Source organism: Hirundo rustica, chromosome 6 (assembly GCF_015227805.2).
Source record: "Hirundo rustica isolate bHirRus1 chromosome 6, bHirRus1.pri.v3, whole genome shotgun sequence".
Taxonomy (NCBI): Eukaryota; Metazoa; Chordata; class Aves; order Passeriformes; family Hirundinidae; genus Hirundo; species Hirundo rustica.
Genome location: NC_053455.1, coordinates 9,877,871 through 9,893,040, shown reverse-complemented (window position 1 = coordinate 9,893,040; position 15,170 = coordinate 9,877,871). Strand labels below are relative to the sequence as shown.

General features: G+C 41.2%; 2 protein-coding genes across 3 annotated transcripts; one reads left to right on the top strand and one right to left on the bottom strand.

Moving 5' to 3' along the window:
* Positions 1 to 2,212: 2,212 nt before the first annotated feature.
* On the bottom strand, positions 2,213 to 6,210 carry BAG5 (BAG cochaperone 5). 2 transcript variants are annotated; one of them, XM_040068330.2, is made up of 2 exons: positions 6,142 to 6,210; positions 2,213 to 5,545 (listed from the first exon to the last, which is right to left on the bottom strand). In XM_040068330.2, the coding sequence occupies exon 2, from the start codon at positions 5,514 to 5,516 to the stop codon at positions 4,164 to 4,166; it is 1,353 nt and encodes a 450-aa protein (XP_039924264.1). In that variant the 5' UTR covers positions 5,517 to 5,545; positions 6,142 to 6,210; the 3' UTR covers positions 2,213 to 4,163. The 2 variants fall into 2 exon arrangements, with proteins under 2 accessions (XP_039924264.1, XP_039924265.1); XM_040068331.1 differs by lacking the exon at positions 6,142 to 6,210 and adding an exon at positions 5,942 to 6,042.
* A 126-nt stretch (positions 6,211 to 6,336) lies between these two features.
* Positions 6,337 to 13,520, top strand: LOC120754333 (cytochrome c oxidase assembly factor 8). Its single transcript, XM_040067779.2, has 5 exons — positions 6,337 to 6,471; positions 7,417 to 7,614; positions 8,624 to 8,687; positions 10,629 to 10,719; positions 13,270 to 13,520. The coding sequence occupies exons 1-5, from the start codon at positions 6,337 to 6,339 to the stop codon at positions 13,373 to 13,375; spliced, it is 594 nt and encodes a 197-aa protein (XP_039923713.1). The 3' UTR covers positions 13,376 to 13,520.
* The last annotated feature ends 1,650 nt before the right edge of the window (positions 13,521 to 15,170 follow it).

The following is a 15,170-nucleotide window of genomic DNA, read 5'->3' as shown; positions in this document are numbered from 1 at the left end:
CATGATCATGAATGTGCAGTTGAAAGCTACTGGTTTATTTTCCATATAGGATTCATTTGTATTGCCTTCATCATATCCCATTAGTGAAGCAGAAAATTCCTACTTCTTTGTAGGAGTCGATAGCTGACACCTTTCCTTCTTCCTCCTCCATTTATTTAAGTATGCAAGTTGATCTAATGACATGCTGCTACCAAAATTCTTACCATATGCTCCCTAGCCCATGGCTGCACCACCCACCCCTCCATTTTACAGTAGCTCTGGCCCACAAACATTTCTAAGCCAGTTTGGCTCATTAAACCCCCTCCTCCATTTTTGTTGTTTGTTATCTCCCATTTTACTGGATTAAATCAGCTCACTGGTGTTGGCCAAGCAGCAGAAACTGCACAAGGCCTGCAGCTTTCTGGACAGAAAGAGAATTCTCAATTTCCATCAGCAGCTAGCCAGTAATGTGGCTCACTCCATCTCCAAAAAACACACTGAGCCAACAGAGCACTCAGGGAACCTGCCTCATGTGCACAGCCCAAAACCAGATTAGCTGAGCTCCTGCTAAAGGCTCTGGAATCCAGGCTGACTTTGCACGAAGGGATTCACGCCATCAGTTTCACCTGCTCATCTGCTCAGGCAGCATCCTTCAACTGCAAAGTGGCAAGAGCTGGACACGGCCACAAGCGCCGCTGCAGTGATCACCCAAGTGGAACCCTGGAGGGTGCAAAGCTACTGCTGAGGAATGCAGAGAAACCAACAGGCACCAGATTTAGCAAGTAGGAGTGGTATCCACACAAAGAACTTTTATTTTAATCAATACAGCAGTGAAAAAGCAAACTTTTAAAGAAGGAGGGGAAAAAGAGCTTTATGTCTGCATGTTTAATAAAAACACTTGCTCTAAGACAAAAGTAATTTACATTCTGATAACTCACATTCAGAAATAAATAGAGAAAGGCATCAGGGCATAACATTCCTAGTAAAAGCAGTAATGTATTTGTGTTAATAATCAAGAATGTAACACTGCAATATTTAATCTTGGATCTGTGAGCACAAATGTCACCTCCTACACAGCAACAACTGAAGACAGGTACACCATTAGGAGCACAGACACTGATTTCTGTTAAATCAAAAAGGTAAGAATTGTACTTAACAAAAATCTTCTCCAAACTGTTATCACAGAAAAGCCACTGAGTGGCAAACAACTTTTTTTTTTTTAATTTAACAAAAAAAAATTTTTGTTAAATAAACAAAAAATACTGAAATAACTGAAGAAAATTAATTTTAAAAGAAATTTGGTTAACAAATAGGAATCACGATGCAGGATTACCTTTCCCCAGAATACCCACTTGATTACCTTGCTCTAAAGTACATAACACAGCACATAGAAAAGTTATTCTATTTTAGTATACTTCTAAAATGCAAGCTTTTGCCATTTGGTCCATTTACTTTTCATTGATTATTTTAGTCTGCTGTATTGGAAAGAAAAGTTGTGTGTCTCTCAATCTTTGGATACAAAAAACCAGAGAAATTACATTCTTCAGCATAAAAGAAAATTTTTGAGAAACCTGTGCATTTCTTTTTTGGTTAAGGGTTTTTCCTTTTTTTTTTTTTTTTTTTTTTTTTTTTTTTTTTTTTTTTTTTTTTTGGTTAAGCACATCTATTTTATTACTTTCATTCATGCAAAATCTCTGAATTAATGCCATTCCAGATGAGGATTTTACCATAAAATTTAAATAGTCGGTTTATCAGAGTACAGAACAAAGGAAAAAGCTTAATCCACGTAATATCTTGCTACTGGACTCTACCCAGTTAGTCAAATTACACTAACCTTACACATTTGCATTCTTAGAGATGCAGGCATAACAATTCATTCAGGAAAACTAAGAGACATTTAAAATAGAACAGATCTGATAACTATACTTACTCATTTTTACATAAGAGGCTCAAACACTTAAAAAACTACATGTATCTGTCAGAGAACACAGACTCTAAATTGTTTAAACAAACTACAAGTAACCACTGCAGACCCAACAGTAATACTGAAGAAAAATTATTAATATCACTACAATATCAAATCCTTATCTTTCCTAAAAATGTAAGTGCAAATCACAAGTTGCAACTCAAATGTGTAAAGAACTTGAAATGAGTAAAATAATTCAGGTGTATAACACTATTAATATCCTGTTTTAGCCACATAATATTCAAAGAGATTGGAATTTTAATTAGGGGATTTTTTTTTTTTTTTTTAGTGAAGGAAGTTAAATTTAATGCGGTTGTGTCTCTGAAGGAGCAGGAAGAATCCTCCAACAAACATTCTGTCATTGCCAAATTGTGCCTTAGGCACTGTACTCAATTAGGTCGGTTTTGGCAAGTAGATTTGCAAAGCAATCACCTGTACAATCACAAACAAAATCTATTCACACTCTGAAGGTATGCAACCTTCAATCAACATCTCATAGTAAATTATGAACAAACATATTATTCTTGTAGCAATAGGCACAAGAGACCTGCCCAAAGTCCCCCACCTCCACACCAATGCTTTAGTTTTTAAGCAGAATACGTATTTCCCAAATTTGATACTCATTCTCAGGACTCTATAGGGCAACTGTCACCTATTGTATTATACTAGCTTAACATATACTACAGCAGAATTAGATATTTACCTGAAAAATCCAGTTTGCAAAAATTACAAATGTATCAAGCTGCCAGTAAAGAGCTCCTGTATCTACATAGGACGGTGCAAGTTAGCAGTGTCATAAAGGCACTTGTCTCTCACACAGTACTGTCTTCTCTAATCAGTCTAAAATAGATCTTAAAAATATTTATTGTAACATCCAAAATGTTTTTTACTCCTTAAAGTGGTGCAAATCATCATCTATAGAACAATAATTCCTTAGTTCATCCTGAAAGAGCTGAGTGCAAATGATCCATAATTGAACATATCTTTATATGTATCTATATGCTTTATATGTATCTATATATATACTTAAATCATTTTAATGCCATGCTCTCAAAAATGCCAAAAAACATGCCGTAGTAGAAATGTGATTGGCACTAGCAGCTACAAATAAAAAGGTAGGTGCATACAACAGTACAAGCAAGCTTATTTACAAAGCTAATGAAACAATTAAGTGAATGAGCTGCAAAGAGACACATTTGCCACAAGTCTTTCCAAGACCTGCTTGAAGCCACACCTGACCATGTAGCACACACTTACATCATTAGGGACATCTTTATAGCTGGCTACTTAATTTTACAAAAATAATTCCAAAATGCGCATTTCACTTCAAAGTGAACTCTGTTTATGTTTTTCCCCAGTGTGTAAACCAGATGCAACAGCAGAGTTTAAAAAGACACCTAAGCAGCCACTAAATAAAGTTCAGTGCAGTTTTCAAGGGTTTATGGCTGACAGTTTGAAATCCTCGAAATCCCCTTTATCTGTCTGGTATAAACATATAGATTTTCCTCTCCAAGTCTCAGTACCTTAAAGCAATAACTTGAAAGAATTTCCACCAACAAAAGAACTGGTTTTCCAAATCAAAGGGCTCACATATCACAAAATTTGACATAATTGGCTTTGCCTATGTAAATGCTAATTTGCAGCTGGCATTATAGCTCCATTAACTGAGAAATCTAGATGGTATGATGGATGGAATAAATCAAGTACAATCCAAAAGCCAGAAGGCTTTTGCCCTTAGACTTTATGTCATAATAGCACATTAACAGTACATCCAGACTGCTGTGAAGTTGCTGGATGGAGCCTCATGCCTGAACACTAATTTTCATGTCCAGTCTCCTTAAATAGTTTTGCCAGTACTGCACCATAAGGCAGTTTCTTTGTCTTTGAAAAACCTGCATTCACTGAACATTGCACAAGGCTATTGAAACAAAAACAAGAAAGAAAAACAGAAGGAAAAAAAAAGCTATTTGCTCAAGTATTAAGCTATTCCTTCAGGGAATTGCACTTCTTTGCTTATAGCAATGACCAGAATTGCTGATGGTGTACTGACAGTTGCCATGGCAAGTGGGTGACTGCGTGGGATAGCAGACATATAGCCAAGTCAACTGCTTATGCAATCTCCACGATTTCAGCAAGCACAGAACACTTTATTAGGTGCTTCCAATGATCTTCATAAAGTGCCAAAGGGAAAAATGTTCTGCGTCAGGCCGTGGCTGTTTCAGTATTCCCATTCATCTGTTTTCATGTCCAGATAGTAAAGAATGTTCTGTGCAAGCTTTACTGCCTGCTTCCTGGCAGCCTTACACCGCTGATCACCCTGCGGATCAACAGCATCCAGGGCTAGAAGCTGTTTGGTAAGAAGTTCTTCCAGTCTCATGTAATTTTTATCCGTTCTGTTTCCATCGAATGATATCACCTCTTGCTGAATTTGAGACAAGTTTCCAAGTACAGTCCAAACTGCTTTATGAGACTGATGTTCAGCAGCAGTTTGCTCTGGATACATTTGCCTTTTTTCCAGCGCTTCCTTCAAATCAATATATGTTATAAGAGTCTGAACTTCAATTACTGCTCTTCTCCTGGCCTCTCTAATACAGGGATTTTTCCCTGGACTCACTTCATCTAGTTGGGCAATTAGTCCCTGCAACTCTGCTTTGGATCCCAGATACAAATCAGAAGCATTCTCTGTTTTTAAAAGTAAAGAATTAACTTCCTTCATCTTCTTACGGATCTCTTCTATTTTCAGAATGGACTGATTTTGGGCCAAATCATAAGCCTGAGTAGAATTTGCTTCTTCATCCAAGTCCAGGTATTTCTGCAATTTATTGATCTCTTCTACTACTTCCTTTCTGTAATTTCTTATTTCTGTGCGACCGCAGACATCTAAAGCATCCAAATCGGCAATGAGGCCTGTGAGCACACAGGAGAGGTGCCTGCAGGTATCATTACTACTCACTCCCATTAGAAGCGCAATGAGAGTTCCTCTGGCTTTGTTCACATCACACATTACGGAGTTAATTTTGGAGACAGAAGGATGCGCATCATTAGAGAGTGGCAGGGACAGCTGTTGCTTTACGCCACTCTCTATAATCTCCTGAACAGCGCATACCTTTGTCAGAGTGCGGTATCTTGCTTTGCGTAGAGAAACTTTCCCTCCAGTTTTCACCTGGGTAAGCCTCAACACAATGTCCTGTATTCCTTCTTCAAATTCATCACTTATACAGTTTCCTCCTTTGTAAAAAGATGTGATCTCGCGTTCCACAAGTGACTGCGCCTCCTTGAACAAAGCCTCTATTTCCAGTCTGCGCGGATGGTTTGCATTTTGTTCCAGTTCCTTCAGCAGCCTCTCAGTTTCCTGGGCAGCTCGCTTTCGGGCTTGCTGAATATCCCCCTTCCCTTCGGTGTCTACAGAATCTATTTCAAAAAGCTGTTTCGTAAGGCTTCTTTCCAACTTCTTGTAATCTCGGTCGGTAGACAGACCGCTGAAGACAGCCACTTGCTGTTCAATCTCTTTGACTTCTTTCTGTATTTCATGTAACCGTTTTATGGATGGGTGTTGGTTACCCATAGCCATTCCTTTTCCCGGGTCCAGCTCCAGATGAACTACAAGGAAAATGAGAACAAGACTTGCTTAAGTGCTACACAGAGCACAGGTTCCAACTTTTACATCCTGAAGCACTTCGGCATTAGAGCTATTTTTAATACCCTCACCAATACGAGTAAACCACTTGGCTGACATTTCACAGCCCTTTAATTTTTTACACCTTTCTCCCGGTCGGGCCGCAGGGGCGATGCTTTAGCTGCCACACGCCCAGCTCTCGGCTGTTCACCCCCAGCCTCCCGCCCTGCCTTTCTCACCTGCTCTGCAGCTGAAGCCGCCGCAGAACAAACAACGCACCCGCAGCCCAGGGGAGAACCCGGAGAGGGGGAGAACAGCGGCCGAACCCGACCGCCCTCGGGCCCCCCGACCCCGGGGCAGCGCTCCTTCCCCGCACATACCTTGTTTCCCCTCAGCACTCGCGGCCCCTCCGTGGCCTCGACCTCCCGCCTCCCCCGCGGTGGGGCCCGCGCAGGGTGAAGAGGAAATGACACCGGGCCAGGGCCGAGGCACCTGCGGGAGGCCCGTCCCCACCGGCCCCGCAGCGAACTCGCGCGGCGCCGCCGACTCGCCTCAGTCAGTCACTCACTCCCCCACTCACCCGCCGCCCGGCGAGGACCCGCTGCCCGGCCCGGCGCTGCGCCACGGGCCGAGCGCCGCGAACCGCCCGAGCCCCGCCCGGCCCGGCCGCGCAGAGGGAGGCGGGGGCCGAGGCGGGCCCGGGCCCGGCCCCGACCCCGACCTGGCCCCGCCCCGCTCGCAGCGCCCGCGCGGCAGCGTCGTAAAGCGCCGGGCCATGGCGGCCGCCCGGGTGCTGTGGGCCGGTGGCTGCCGCCGCCGCCGCCGCCTCCTCCTCTCCACCTCCGCCTCCTCCTCCACGTCCTCCAGTGGCGGCCGCGCGGCTGAGCGCGGGGAGCGGCCGGACAACGCGGTAAACCCGGGCAGGGGGCGGCCGCTCCCGCGGGGGAAGGCTCGGGGGCCGCCGCCTCCGCGGAAGCCTGGGTGGGGAGCGCTCCGGCTGCGCCCCGGTAACGCCGGCGGGGCGGGGGCGGCCGGTAGCAAAGCGCGTTCCCCGCGGCCTCTGGTGTTTGATGTGTTTGTCGAGCCCCCCGGTGTTTGTTTTTGGAGGGGCGCTGAGGTCCGGGCTCTTGGGTAACGCCAGGTGTTCCCGAACCCGGCTGGATAGACACACGCCTGTGTGTGTGGGCACATGGATGCAGGAAGAATGCCGCGCTGAGGAAAACTTAGAATCACATAATTATAAAATATGCTGAGTTTTAAGGGACCCGCAAGGATCACTGAAATCCGATTCGTGGCCTTGCGCAGAACAGCGCTTAAAATCGCACCGTGTGTCTGAGAGAGTTGTCCAAAAAGCTCCTTGAGCTTGTCGTGCTTGGAGCCGTGACCCCATCCCCGGGGAGTCTGTTCCAGTGACCATCAGCCCTCTGGGTGAGGAGCCTTTAATATCCAGCCTAAACTTCCCCTGACACAGCTTCATCCTGTTCCCTCGGGTGCTGTCGCTCGTCACCAGAGGGCAGAGATCAGCACCATAAAAAACTTGCATACTTGCTAGTTCTCTCCATGAAATATTTTAACAGCGAGAGATAAAATGGGGGGGGAGGGGGGGATAAAAAACCCGTTGATTTACAAAAATACCTCGTGATTCATGCCCCTAAGAGAGTTAAAGGTATCTTCTCTGTAGTGCATTTGTAAGTAAATTGTAAATGTACGCCATTGTTTTTGGTCACAGTACATAAATGCGCTTTATTTCTGAACTTGCTGCGCTTGCGTGCTTTGAGGTTCCGTGGCGTTTGGGAGTTTATTCCGACCTGAGGCTGCAGCAGCGCAGATAACCTGTGCTGTCTGTGTTTCGCAGGGCCCGGGTTTCCGTCCCCCCGCGCACTCGCACAGTGACTGGATCGGGCCCCCGGACAAGCACTCCAACCTGCGCCCCGTCATCTTCTACGTGCCCCCCGAGGAGTCGGCGCTGGAGCGGCGGCTGCGGGAGGCGCGCCAGGAGGCCCAGGCCAGCAACCAGCGCTTCTGGGCACGGCACAACCGCGCCTTCCGCCAGGTGAGCCGGCCTCGCACCTCCTGCTGCTGCTGCTGCTCGGCGCCCGCCTGCCCGCCCAGCCCGGGGGGCTCAGCCGCTGTTAATGCGCTCAGGGGCACGGAGGAAGTTCGGGTTCTGTCATTCATTTCTTTAAATGATGCACGGAACTGAAAATCCCACGTTTTATTGCTGCCTAGTGGCATAGAGTAATTTGGCTTTTTCCTGTCTTGCGCTGAAAGTTTAGAGTTGTGGTTGCCCTACATGGAAGACCTGTCTGTGACTAGAGCAGCTGTTGAAAATTATTTCATGGCTGGTTTTTCTCTTGTCAAAAGCGAGAGAAATTTGGTGTAATTACCAAGACTAAATGAGGTTAAATGATACGTCCCATTTCACTGGCAGCATATCCCAGCAAGGCTAAAGTGAGTCTGTCTCCTTTCCTGATTTTAGCATCTCCCAACCAGTGTGACATTTTTTGGAAGAACAGTAGCAGTTCAGTAATTCACCATTGTTCATGATGTTGAACATCATATCCTCTCAAAACTTGCAAAGATCCCAGAAAAAAAAAGAAGCTTGTTTTTTTTAAATTCCACAAAACTGTTTTTTTAAGTCTGTAAAACTCACACACAGATGATTCCATCTAAATAATTTTAATTTTTAGGTTGCATGTTTTTCTCTGTGCTCAAAATCTCAGTTATGCAGTACAGCACATTTCCATAGTTTGTTTTATAAACTGAAAGTTTGAATCCTGTCAAACAGCGCTGAAGTTTGGCTGTAGCTTTACTCCACAAATCAGTTTTATAAGTATCAGTAGGACACTTGAATGAGTTAATTGATATATGCAGGTAGCAGGATCTAAGTGACCAGTTTAACTAACTCACTGGATTAAGAATAGTTCTTAGTTGACACTTCCAAGTATAACGAGTATTGCTAGTTATTTCAAAGGGTGTTGAATGCCACATTGCTGTGTAATTTAAAACAATGTTTAACTTCAAAGACTGACTGCATTCTAATGTGGAAAAACATGTTTTAGGAAAAAGAAGAATTTATTTATTCAAGACTGAAAGCCAAGGGTCTGGAAATGAGAGATGAATCAGGTTAGTGAGATCTTTGTTAATAGTTTAGGATGCATTCTGAATTCTGTTTAACTTCGAATTTTGTTAGTTTATGTTCTTTTTGTTCTGTCACAAGTAAATCTTAGGGATTGGATTTAGAAGTGTTTTCAGGAGTGTGAGAAAAAAAGAGACGAGGAGCTTTTCAGAGGTGCACATGTGGGGGTCAGTTCAGCCGTTGCACTGTTCTCCTCCTAATTCTTTCCCCACAGCCAGAGGGAACGTGCTGAAATCCTAGCCCAGTAATATAACAATGCTGTAGCCTAAGGAGGATGGGAATTTTTACTTTCATACCTCCTATGCCAGTGAACTGGCTGAGATAAACATACAGAGTATTTGCCTCTGGTGCATGCTATGGTTGTGTGGATAAATTCACAGTCTTTGGCTTCAGGTCCATGGTGTGTCCAATGAATACAATATTTTTCCTTGAGGGAGAGGAAGACAGCTTTTGGGGAGACGGCAGCTGCTATCTGCATATCTCTGCCTGAGCACAGTTGCTGTAAAATAGTTGTTTAATTCATTGTGTGAAAATGAAAACAAAATGCCTTCATAATAAGAGTGAATTGGGCATTGTAGTATGAGGTTGAACACTTTGTTCACTGAATAATGATCTGTTTGAGTTTAGTGGAGCATCTGCCCTGACGTTCTGTATGTCACAGGTCATTATTTTTTTTTTCTGTTTTTATCCTGGTGATCAATGTGTGCTTGAGAAGTAATTTTAATTAAGATCTATGTTGTTTCAAAAACACTTCTTTTATATTGTTTTTTTTTTCCCCTTTTATACCCTAGAAGTAAAAGAGAGTGACCACATACTTCCATTAAAAATAAATTTATATCAACTGCATGCCTTTGGTCAGCTATTCCATAAAACAGCTCTGAGTCTTTGTAAAAATAAAAATATATGCGAACAGTTGGAATGAAACTTGCTTTTCTATGTAATGAATCAGTTTTGCTGATATCAATATGAAGAAACAAATTAACTATAGGTATTAAGCTGGCAGCCTTCACATGATTTTAGAGTTAATTTATCCCATGGTATGTTAATACATTGTGGTATGTTAGTTTTTTAAGTAATGACAAATAGAACCAATCAATAATTTACATTTCTATGATCAATCTCAAGAGCCTTAAAGAGCAACGAGTTGAATATTGCAATTCCATCTCCCTCATCATATCCATGTTCTCTGGGGCATTGAAATTTGACTTTCATTTTAGGGACACTGTGTGCCAGAAAGTTTGTGTAGGAATTGTCTGGTAGAGTTGAGAATATTTGCTGGTTCTCAGGATTAGACATCTGTGCCGTAGCCACAGGTCTTCCTGTTCTTCCTTAAATATTTTGGTTATATATGAGGGACATATTCAAAATCATTTTTTGTATTTGCATCTTCTCAAAATAATTGCCTGCTAGATTGTTTGGAAGTCTGAGATCTCAGAATATAAAGTTTTTACCTGAAGTTACTTGAAATTTATCAACAGTAATAGAAAAAGAATTACATCTGAAAATACCATGTCATTTATGGATAATGTTCTTTTGATATTTATGGACTTGCTTTAGGGGGGAAATTAACTTACTAAATTCTGTTATTGGTACTGTTTAGGCTTTATCCCTGTGAGAAATTGTTTTATTCGAAGGATAGATATTCCTAGATCTGTGCACATTTTCATAGGTGTTCACTGGTTCCCTAGTCTAAGAACTGATAAACTTAATCATTACCACAAGTAATAGGGGTTTAAGAATTATGCCAGCTTCAAGATGATTTTTAATCTGCTGTGCTCTCTAAATAAGTTTTAAAAAGTTGAAAGATAAAGGCTTGTTCAGGGTTACACAGAAAACTTGTAGGAGCAGGGAGTTAGACCTAGCATCTGAACCCAGTGTTTTGATCCAAAGAATTGCCTTGACTTTGTTACACCAAAACCTATTTTCAGGTCAAAAAGCAACACTGAATGCAGAAGAAATGGCTGAGTTTTACAAGGACTTTCTAAATAAAAATTTAAAAAAGCATTTGCAGTATAACAGGTATGTAGAAGATATTTATGTTGGCCACTATACATTACAGTTTAAGTGAATGGTATAAGATCAAGTTTAAAATCTGAACATTTTTTTTCTGTAATTGGCAAAACAGCACAAACCCCTGTAATTTTGGAAAATTATTTTTTCTTATGCTGTTATTAGCATTTGACAGAAATTTGCATTATCATTTGAGTTCTGCTGCTGCTTAATGTTTTTTTAGTGGAAAGATAAGCTCAGGTGTGAGGTTTAAAGAGACAAGATCAGGCACATTTTATCGTCTTAGGGCACAGGGGTCTTTTCATGCTGCTAATTGAAACTGATAAATTTGCAAATAGACCACATGAAAGTTCTGTATAACAGATTCTAGCTGACTGTTAAATAAGGACAAGTAAATGTGGTTTATCTCAAAGGAAAATCTTTTAATGAGAGTAATATTTAATTATCTTGGGTCTGTTATTTTGCAAGTGTCTAGTAGAAAAGTGATCACCTTTTGAGTTTGGCGAGGCATTAATTGATCACCCAACTTGCCCTGGGTAGAATCTCAGCTACAGCTTGGTAAACCCACATCCAGCTCTTCACAGCATCTCCTGCATAGTTTCAGTGTTACTGTGTGTACAACAACTCGATAAAGTGGGTTGGGGGCCTGAAAGGGCTGAAAAATGGCTTGGAAACACACAAAGCCCTGCAAGTAGCTGTGCACACTTGACTAAGGGCTAGAAATGAGGGAGGAGTGGGAAGGTGGAGAAAGACAGCACTTAACCCAGGAATACTGACCACTGCCTGTGAAAGCACAACTGCAGTTTCCTCTCTGCACTGGGCTGGGAGATTATTGGGCTCGAAAGTGTCAAGTATGACTGGGTTCCTAAAGGTGTAATGCTAGTGAGAATTCTGCCATCCCTCTAACTCATCTATAACGAATGGTGGCTTAAGTTTCTTAGTGTGTACTGGGCATAAACCATAAAATACTATCCTGTAAGAACAATTTAACAAATATTTAAATATGCACATCTTGTCTTGCCCATGGAGGGGCAGGGGGGGAACCTCACCATGATCCCTGAAAAGATGCAAAGTAAGAAATTGTTTTTAGTGAAAGGATTGTCAATACTTTGCCTATAATCAATAAGTGGGAATGCAAGTAGTTCATCTTAGAACTGGTTGCCAGTTGCTATTGTTGCAGTGACCTTAGGATCGTGTCCCATCTTCAGGGTAAGATAATTCATGCTTTGTGCTTAAACATGACCTTCCTTACTGCTGACTTACAAAATCAGGTTGTGTCAGCTGCATTGTTTTAGTTTCAAAGTGGAACTGCAGAGCCCTGAAAACAGCAGAGCTTTTTACAGGCACTCTGATTTTGAGGGGTCATATTTATAAAAATCTGTTCATGCATTTAGCTGTATGTTCTTTTGCAGTATTGCCAGCTGGCCTGAAAACTGGCAGCTGAAGTGTTGCAACTTCTAAAATGTAGTTAAAATTGAAGCAATGACTGTGCATAGATGCCTTGAATATTTAGTTCAGGGTACTTAGACTGGAAATACAATAAAGTTTTGGAAAAAATTCAAGAAGGATATAGGAAATTAAATGTGAAATGGGGAAAGAAACAGTTGCAATGTTAGCATGATATTTTTATTTAACATGACATTTGAAGGGGTAGCTCAGTGCTGCCTGTCAGTGTGAATTTGGCTGCTATCCTAAACTGAGAGGTTGGTATCTCAGGCTTATGTTAGGTCTGTGCATGCAAGGCTTGCCCCAGACATCTCAAGAGAAGATCTAAATCCCAGTGTTCTAGTTCTAGAATTCAACATATCCTATTGCTTCTTGTGAGCATTTTACAACGTGGGAGTGAGATCCTTGTCAGAAACTAGAATAAAATTCTGATATTATTTTAATTTGTAACAGGGGCAAGAACTTGAAGCAAGTTTTCAGAGGTTAAAAAGGGCTGATGCAGATTATACTGTGAATAATTTGATTTGGTTCCAGAAGCCATGCATGATTCATAAAAATAAGTTATTTAAAGATATAAAAACTAACTTTGCCAAGTTATCTTTAAAAGATATTGCAGTAGAAAGATAATACGGGTAAAGAAAATGGGTTATACAATTAGTCTTTGAAGTGTGATTTGATTTTATTTTTTCCTACCCTTGTATGAGACCAACTCTGCCCTTTTCAACACAGGCATCTTCATCCAGACACAAATAAATCTTACCTGAAGCACAGCACTGGCAGGTAGTTAGTCCAGATAGCTTGGTGATCAGCTTTACTTCTGAAACATGAGACATGGTTTTAAGTATTTTATCTCACCTGATTTCAAATACAGTTGCAACCCTGTAATCTACGTGCCATCTGTTCATGAATGTGGATATACACATAGACTTTTTCATAGGTTATTTTACTCTTATTAAATTATTAGGCAGGAAAAGTATTACCACAAAGAACAGAAAATGCAGGTCATCACTGAAATGTCATTTGTCAATGCTAAAGGGTATTTTAATATAACTGCGTATATTTTTCCTGTTCTTGTTCTGTGTGCTGATGATTTTCTTGGCTTTGGAATCCTAGAGATTGGTATAAACATAACTTTAGGATCACATTCCTCATGGGACAAGTAGCACTGGTGAGAGCTCTGAGGTGGCTTCGCTGGAGAAAGAAAAATGTAGAACAGTAATCACAGCTTCATGAAGAATGCAACATCATATGCTATAAACTTGTGGTTTATAGTAATGTTCAAAATCTGAATGGTTGATGCAATAATTACTTGAATTTGTTTGTTAAAACTATGTAAATAAAAGTCAACACTGCTTAATTTATAAGCAGTATGTAGATTTCCTTTACCTTTTATTCCAAGAATATCTAAAATTTTTCTCCACCAAAACAACTAAGAAAACCTTTAAAAGCTGTTCTTAAGAGCTGTGGCCTCCAGGTAGGTAACATCAATGGAAAAGAGCTTGGTTCAAGTGAAGTCCTAAAATGTTGTGCCATGCATTTTTAATTTAAAAGAAGTCTCACTCCTCACCATCTTCTCTCTGTCCATCCATACAGTTAAATTTATTTTTTTTTTTTAATCCAGTACCTACTAAGAGGATTCTGTTAAAAAGAATTTATGCTGTCAGATAAAGTATTTTCCTAAAGCTGTGCTGTAGGGACGGTTCTGCTTTTGGAAACATCATCTCAGTAGCCATTGACCTATTTTTCATATCTAAAGAGGACATGATTTATTCACAGACTCTTTCAGCTGGAGCAAAAAGAGCTTTGTCCCCGTCTCCCCACCTATAATAATTTCTCTGCAAAATGAAATAAATTTTACTGATACAGTAGCAGATCACAGTGTTTAATACAACTATGATATTATTGGGGCTAAAGTGGCCACTGAATTGTGATTTTAAGTGTTGCATTATTAGTAAATGAAAACAGTCATTCATGGTGCTTGCTGAGATAATAACCAATACTTGGAAAATATTTGTGAATGTTACACTGCATCAGTACTGTAAAGGGTATATATTTATTAAAAAATTACAAAATGCCATGTTTAGGAAAACAAATTTTTGAAATAGACTACTGTGGGTATGTAATAGAATTCTTCTGTACTGTAAATCATATCTTACAGTATGTAAGCTTTGACCACAATGTGAATGCACACTTTAATAAGTAGTTTTGATGTAAAACAATAATTGCATAATACAAGAAAATATCCCAGAAAGGGAGAGACCAGATCCCCAGTGGACTGGTAGTTAATGGCCATATGTTCTGACAGCCTGTGTATAACGTCCCTAAGGTAGTTTCACATATGCTTTAAATGGGTAGAGGTCAATCAAAAGCATTTTCATTTTCTGAGCTGTTCACTTCCATTAACACAGACATTTTTGTGTCTGCCTGCTGAACCAGATCAGGAAATCGATTCACTACTCAAACTGATCCAAGGAAAAAACTGTTCGATGTCAAATGAGTTAATGTGCCTCATCATGCAGATACATGTGGTTTGGCATGGGGGAGCTGTGGGAATTCAAATGGAAGGTTTGGATTGTGCTTCTGTAAATTCACAGTTAAAACTGTTTTCTGAACATACAATTTTAGTGTTGGTCACCCAAAACCAGTATCAGCATACAATGGATCATGCTAGGATTAAGCTGCGAGCTGCTTTGTCTTTTAAATACCCCCAGGGACAGTGACTCAACCACCTCCCTCAAGAGCCTGTTCGGCTGCCTGACAACCCTTCTGGTGAAGAAATTTTTCCTAATATCTCGTCTAAACTTCCCCTGGCACAACTTGCAGCCGTTTCCTCTCATCCTGTTGCTTGTGACTTGGGAGAAGAGACCAACTCTCACCTCTCTACAACCTCCTTTGGGGCAGTTGTAGAGAGCAGTAACACTCCAGCACCTCCCTGTCCTTCCTGGATTGAGGGGCCCAGAATTGGACACAGCACCTGAGGTGTGGCCTCACCAGTCCAGGGGAATGAATGGTCA

Bases quoted from the DNA above. Each gene is read 5' to 3' on its own strand.
- BAG5 (XM_040068330.2), bottom strand. From the start codon at position 5,516: ATGGCTATGGGTAACCAACACCCATCCATAAAACGGTTACATGAAATA.
- LOC120754333 (XM_040067779.2), top strand. From the start codon at position 6,337: ATGGCGGCCGCCCGGGTGCTGTGGGCCGGTGGCTGCCGCCGCCGCCGC. The intron at 8,688-10,628 runs GTTAGTGAGATC...ACCTATTTTCAG, and splicing joins GGAAATGAGAGATGAATCAG to GTCAAAAAGCAACACTGAAT. The intron at 10,720-13,269 runs GTATGTAGAAGA...TTGGAATCCTAG, and splicing joins AAGCATTTGCAGTATAACAG to AGATTGGTATAAACATAACT.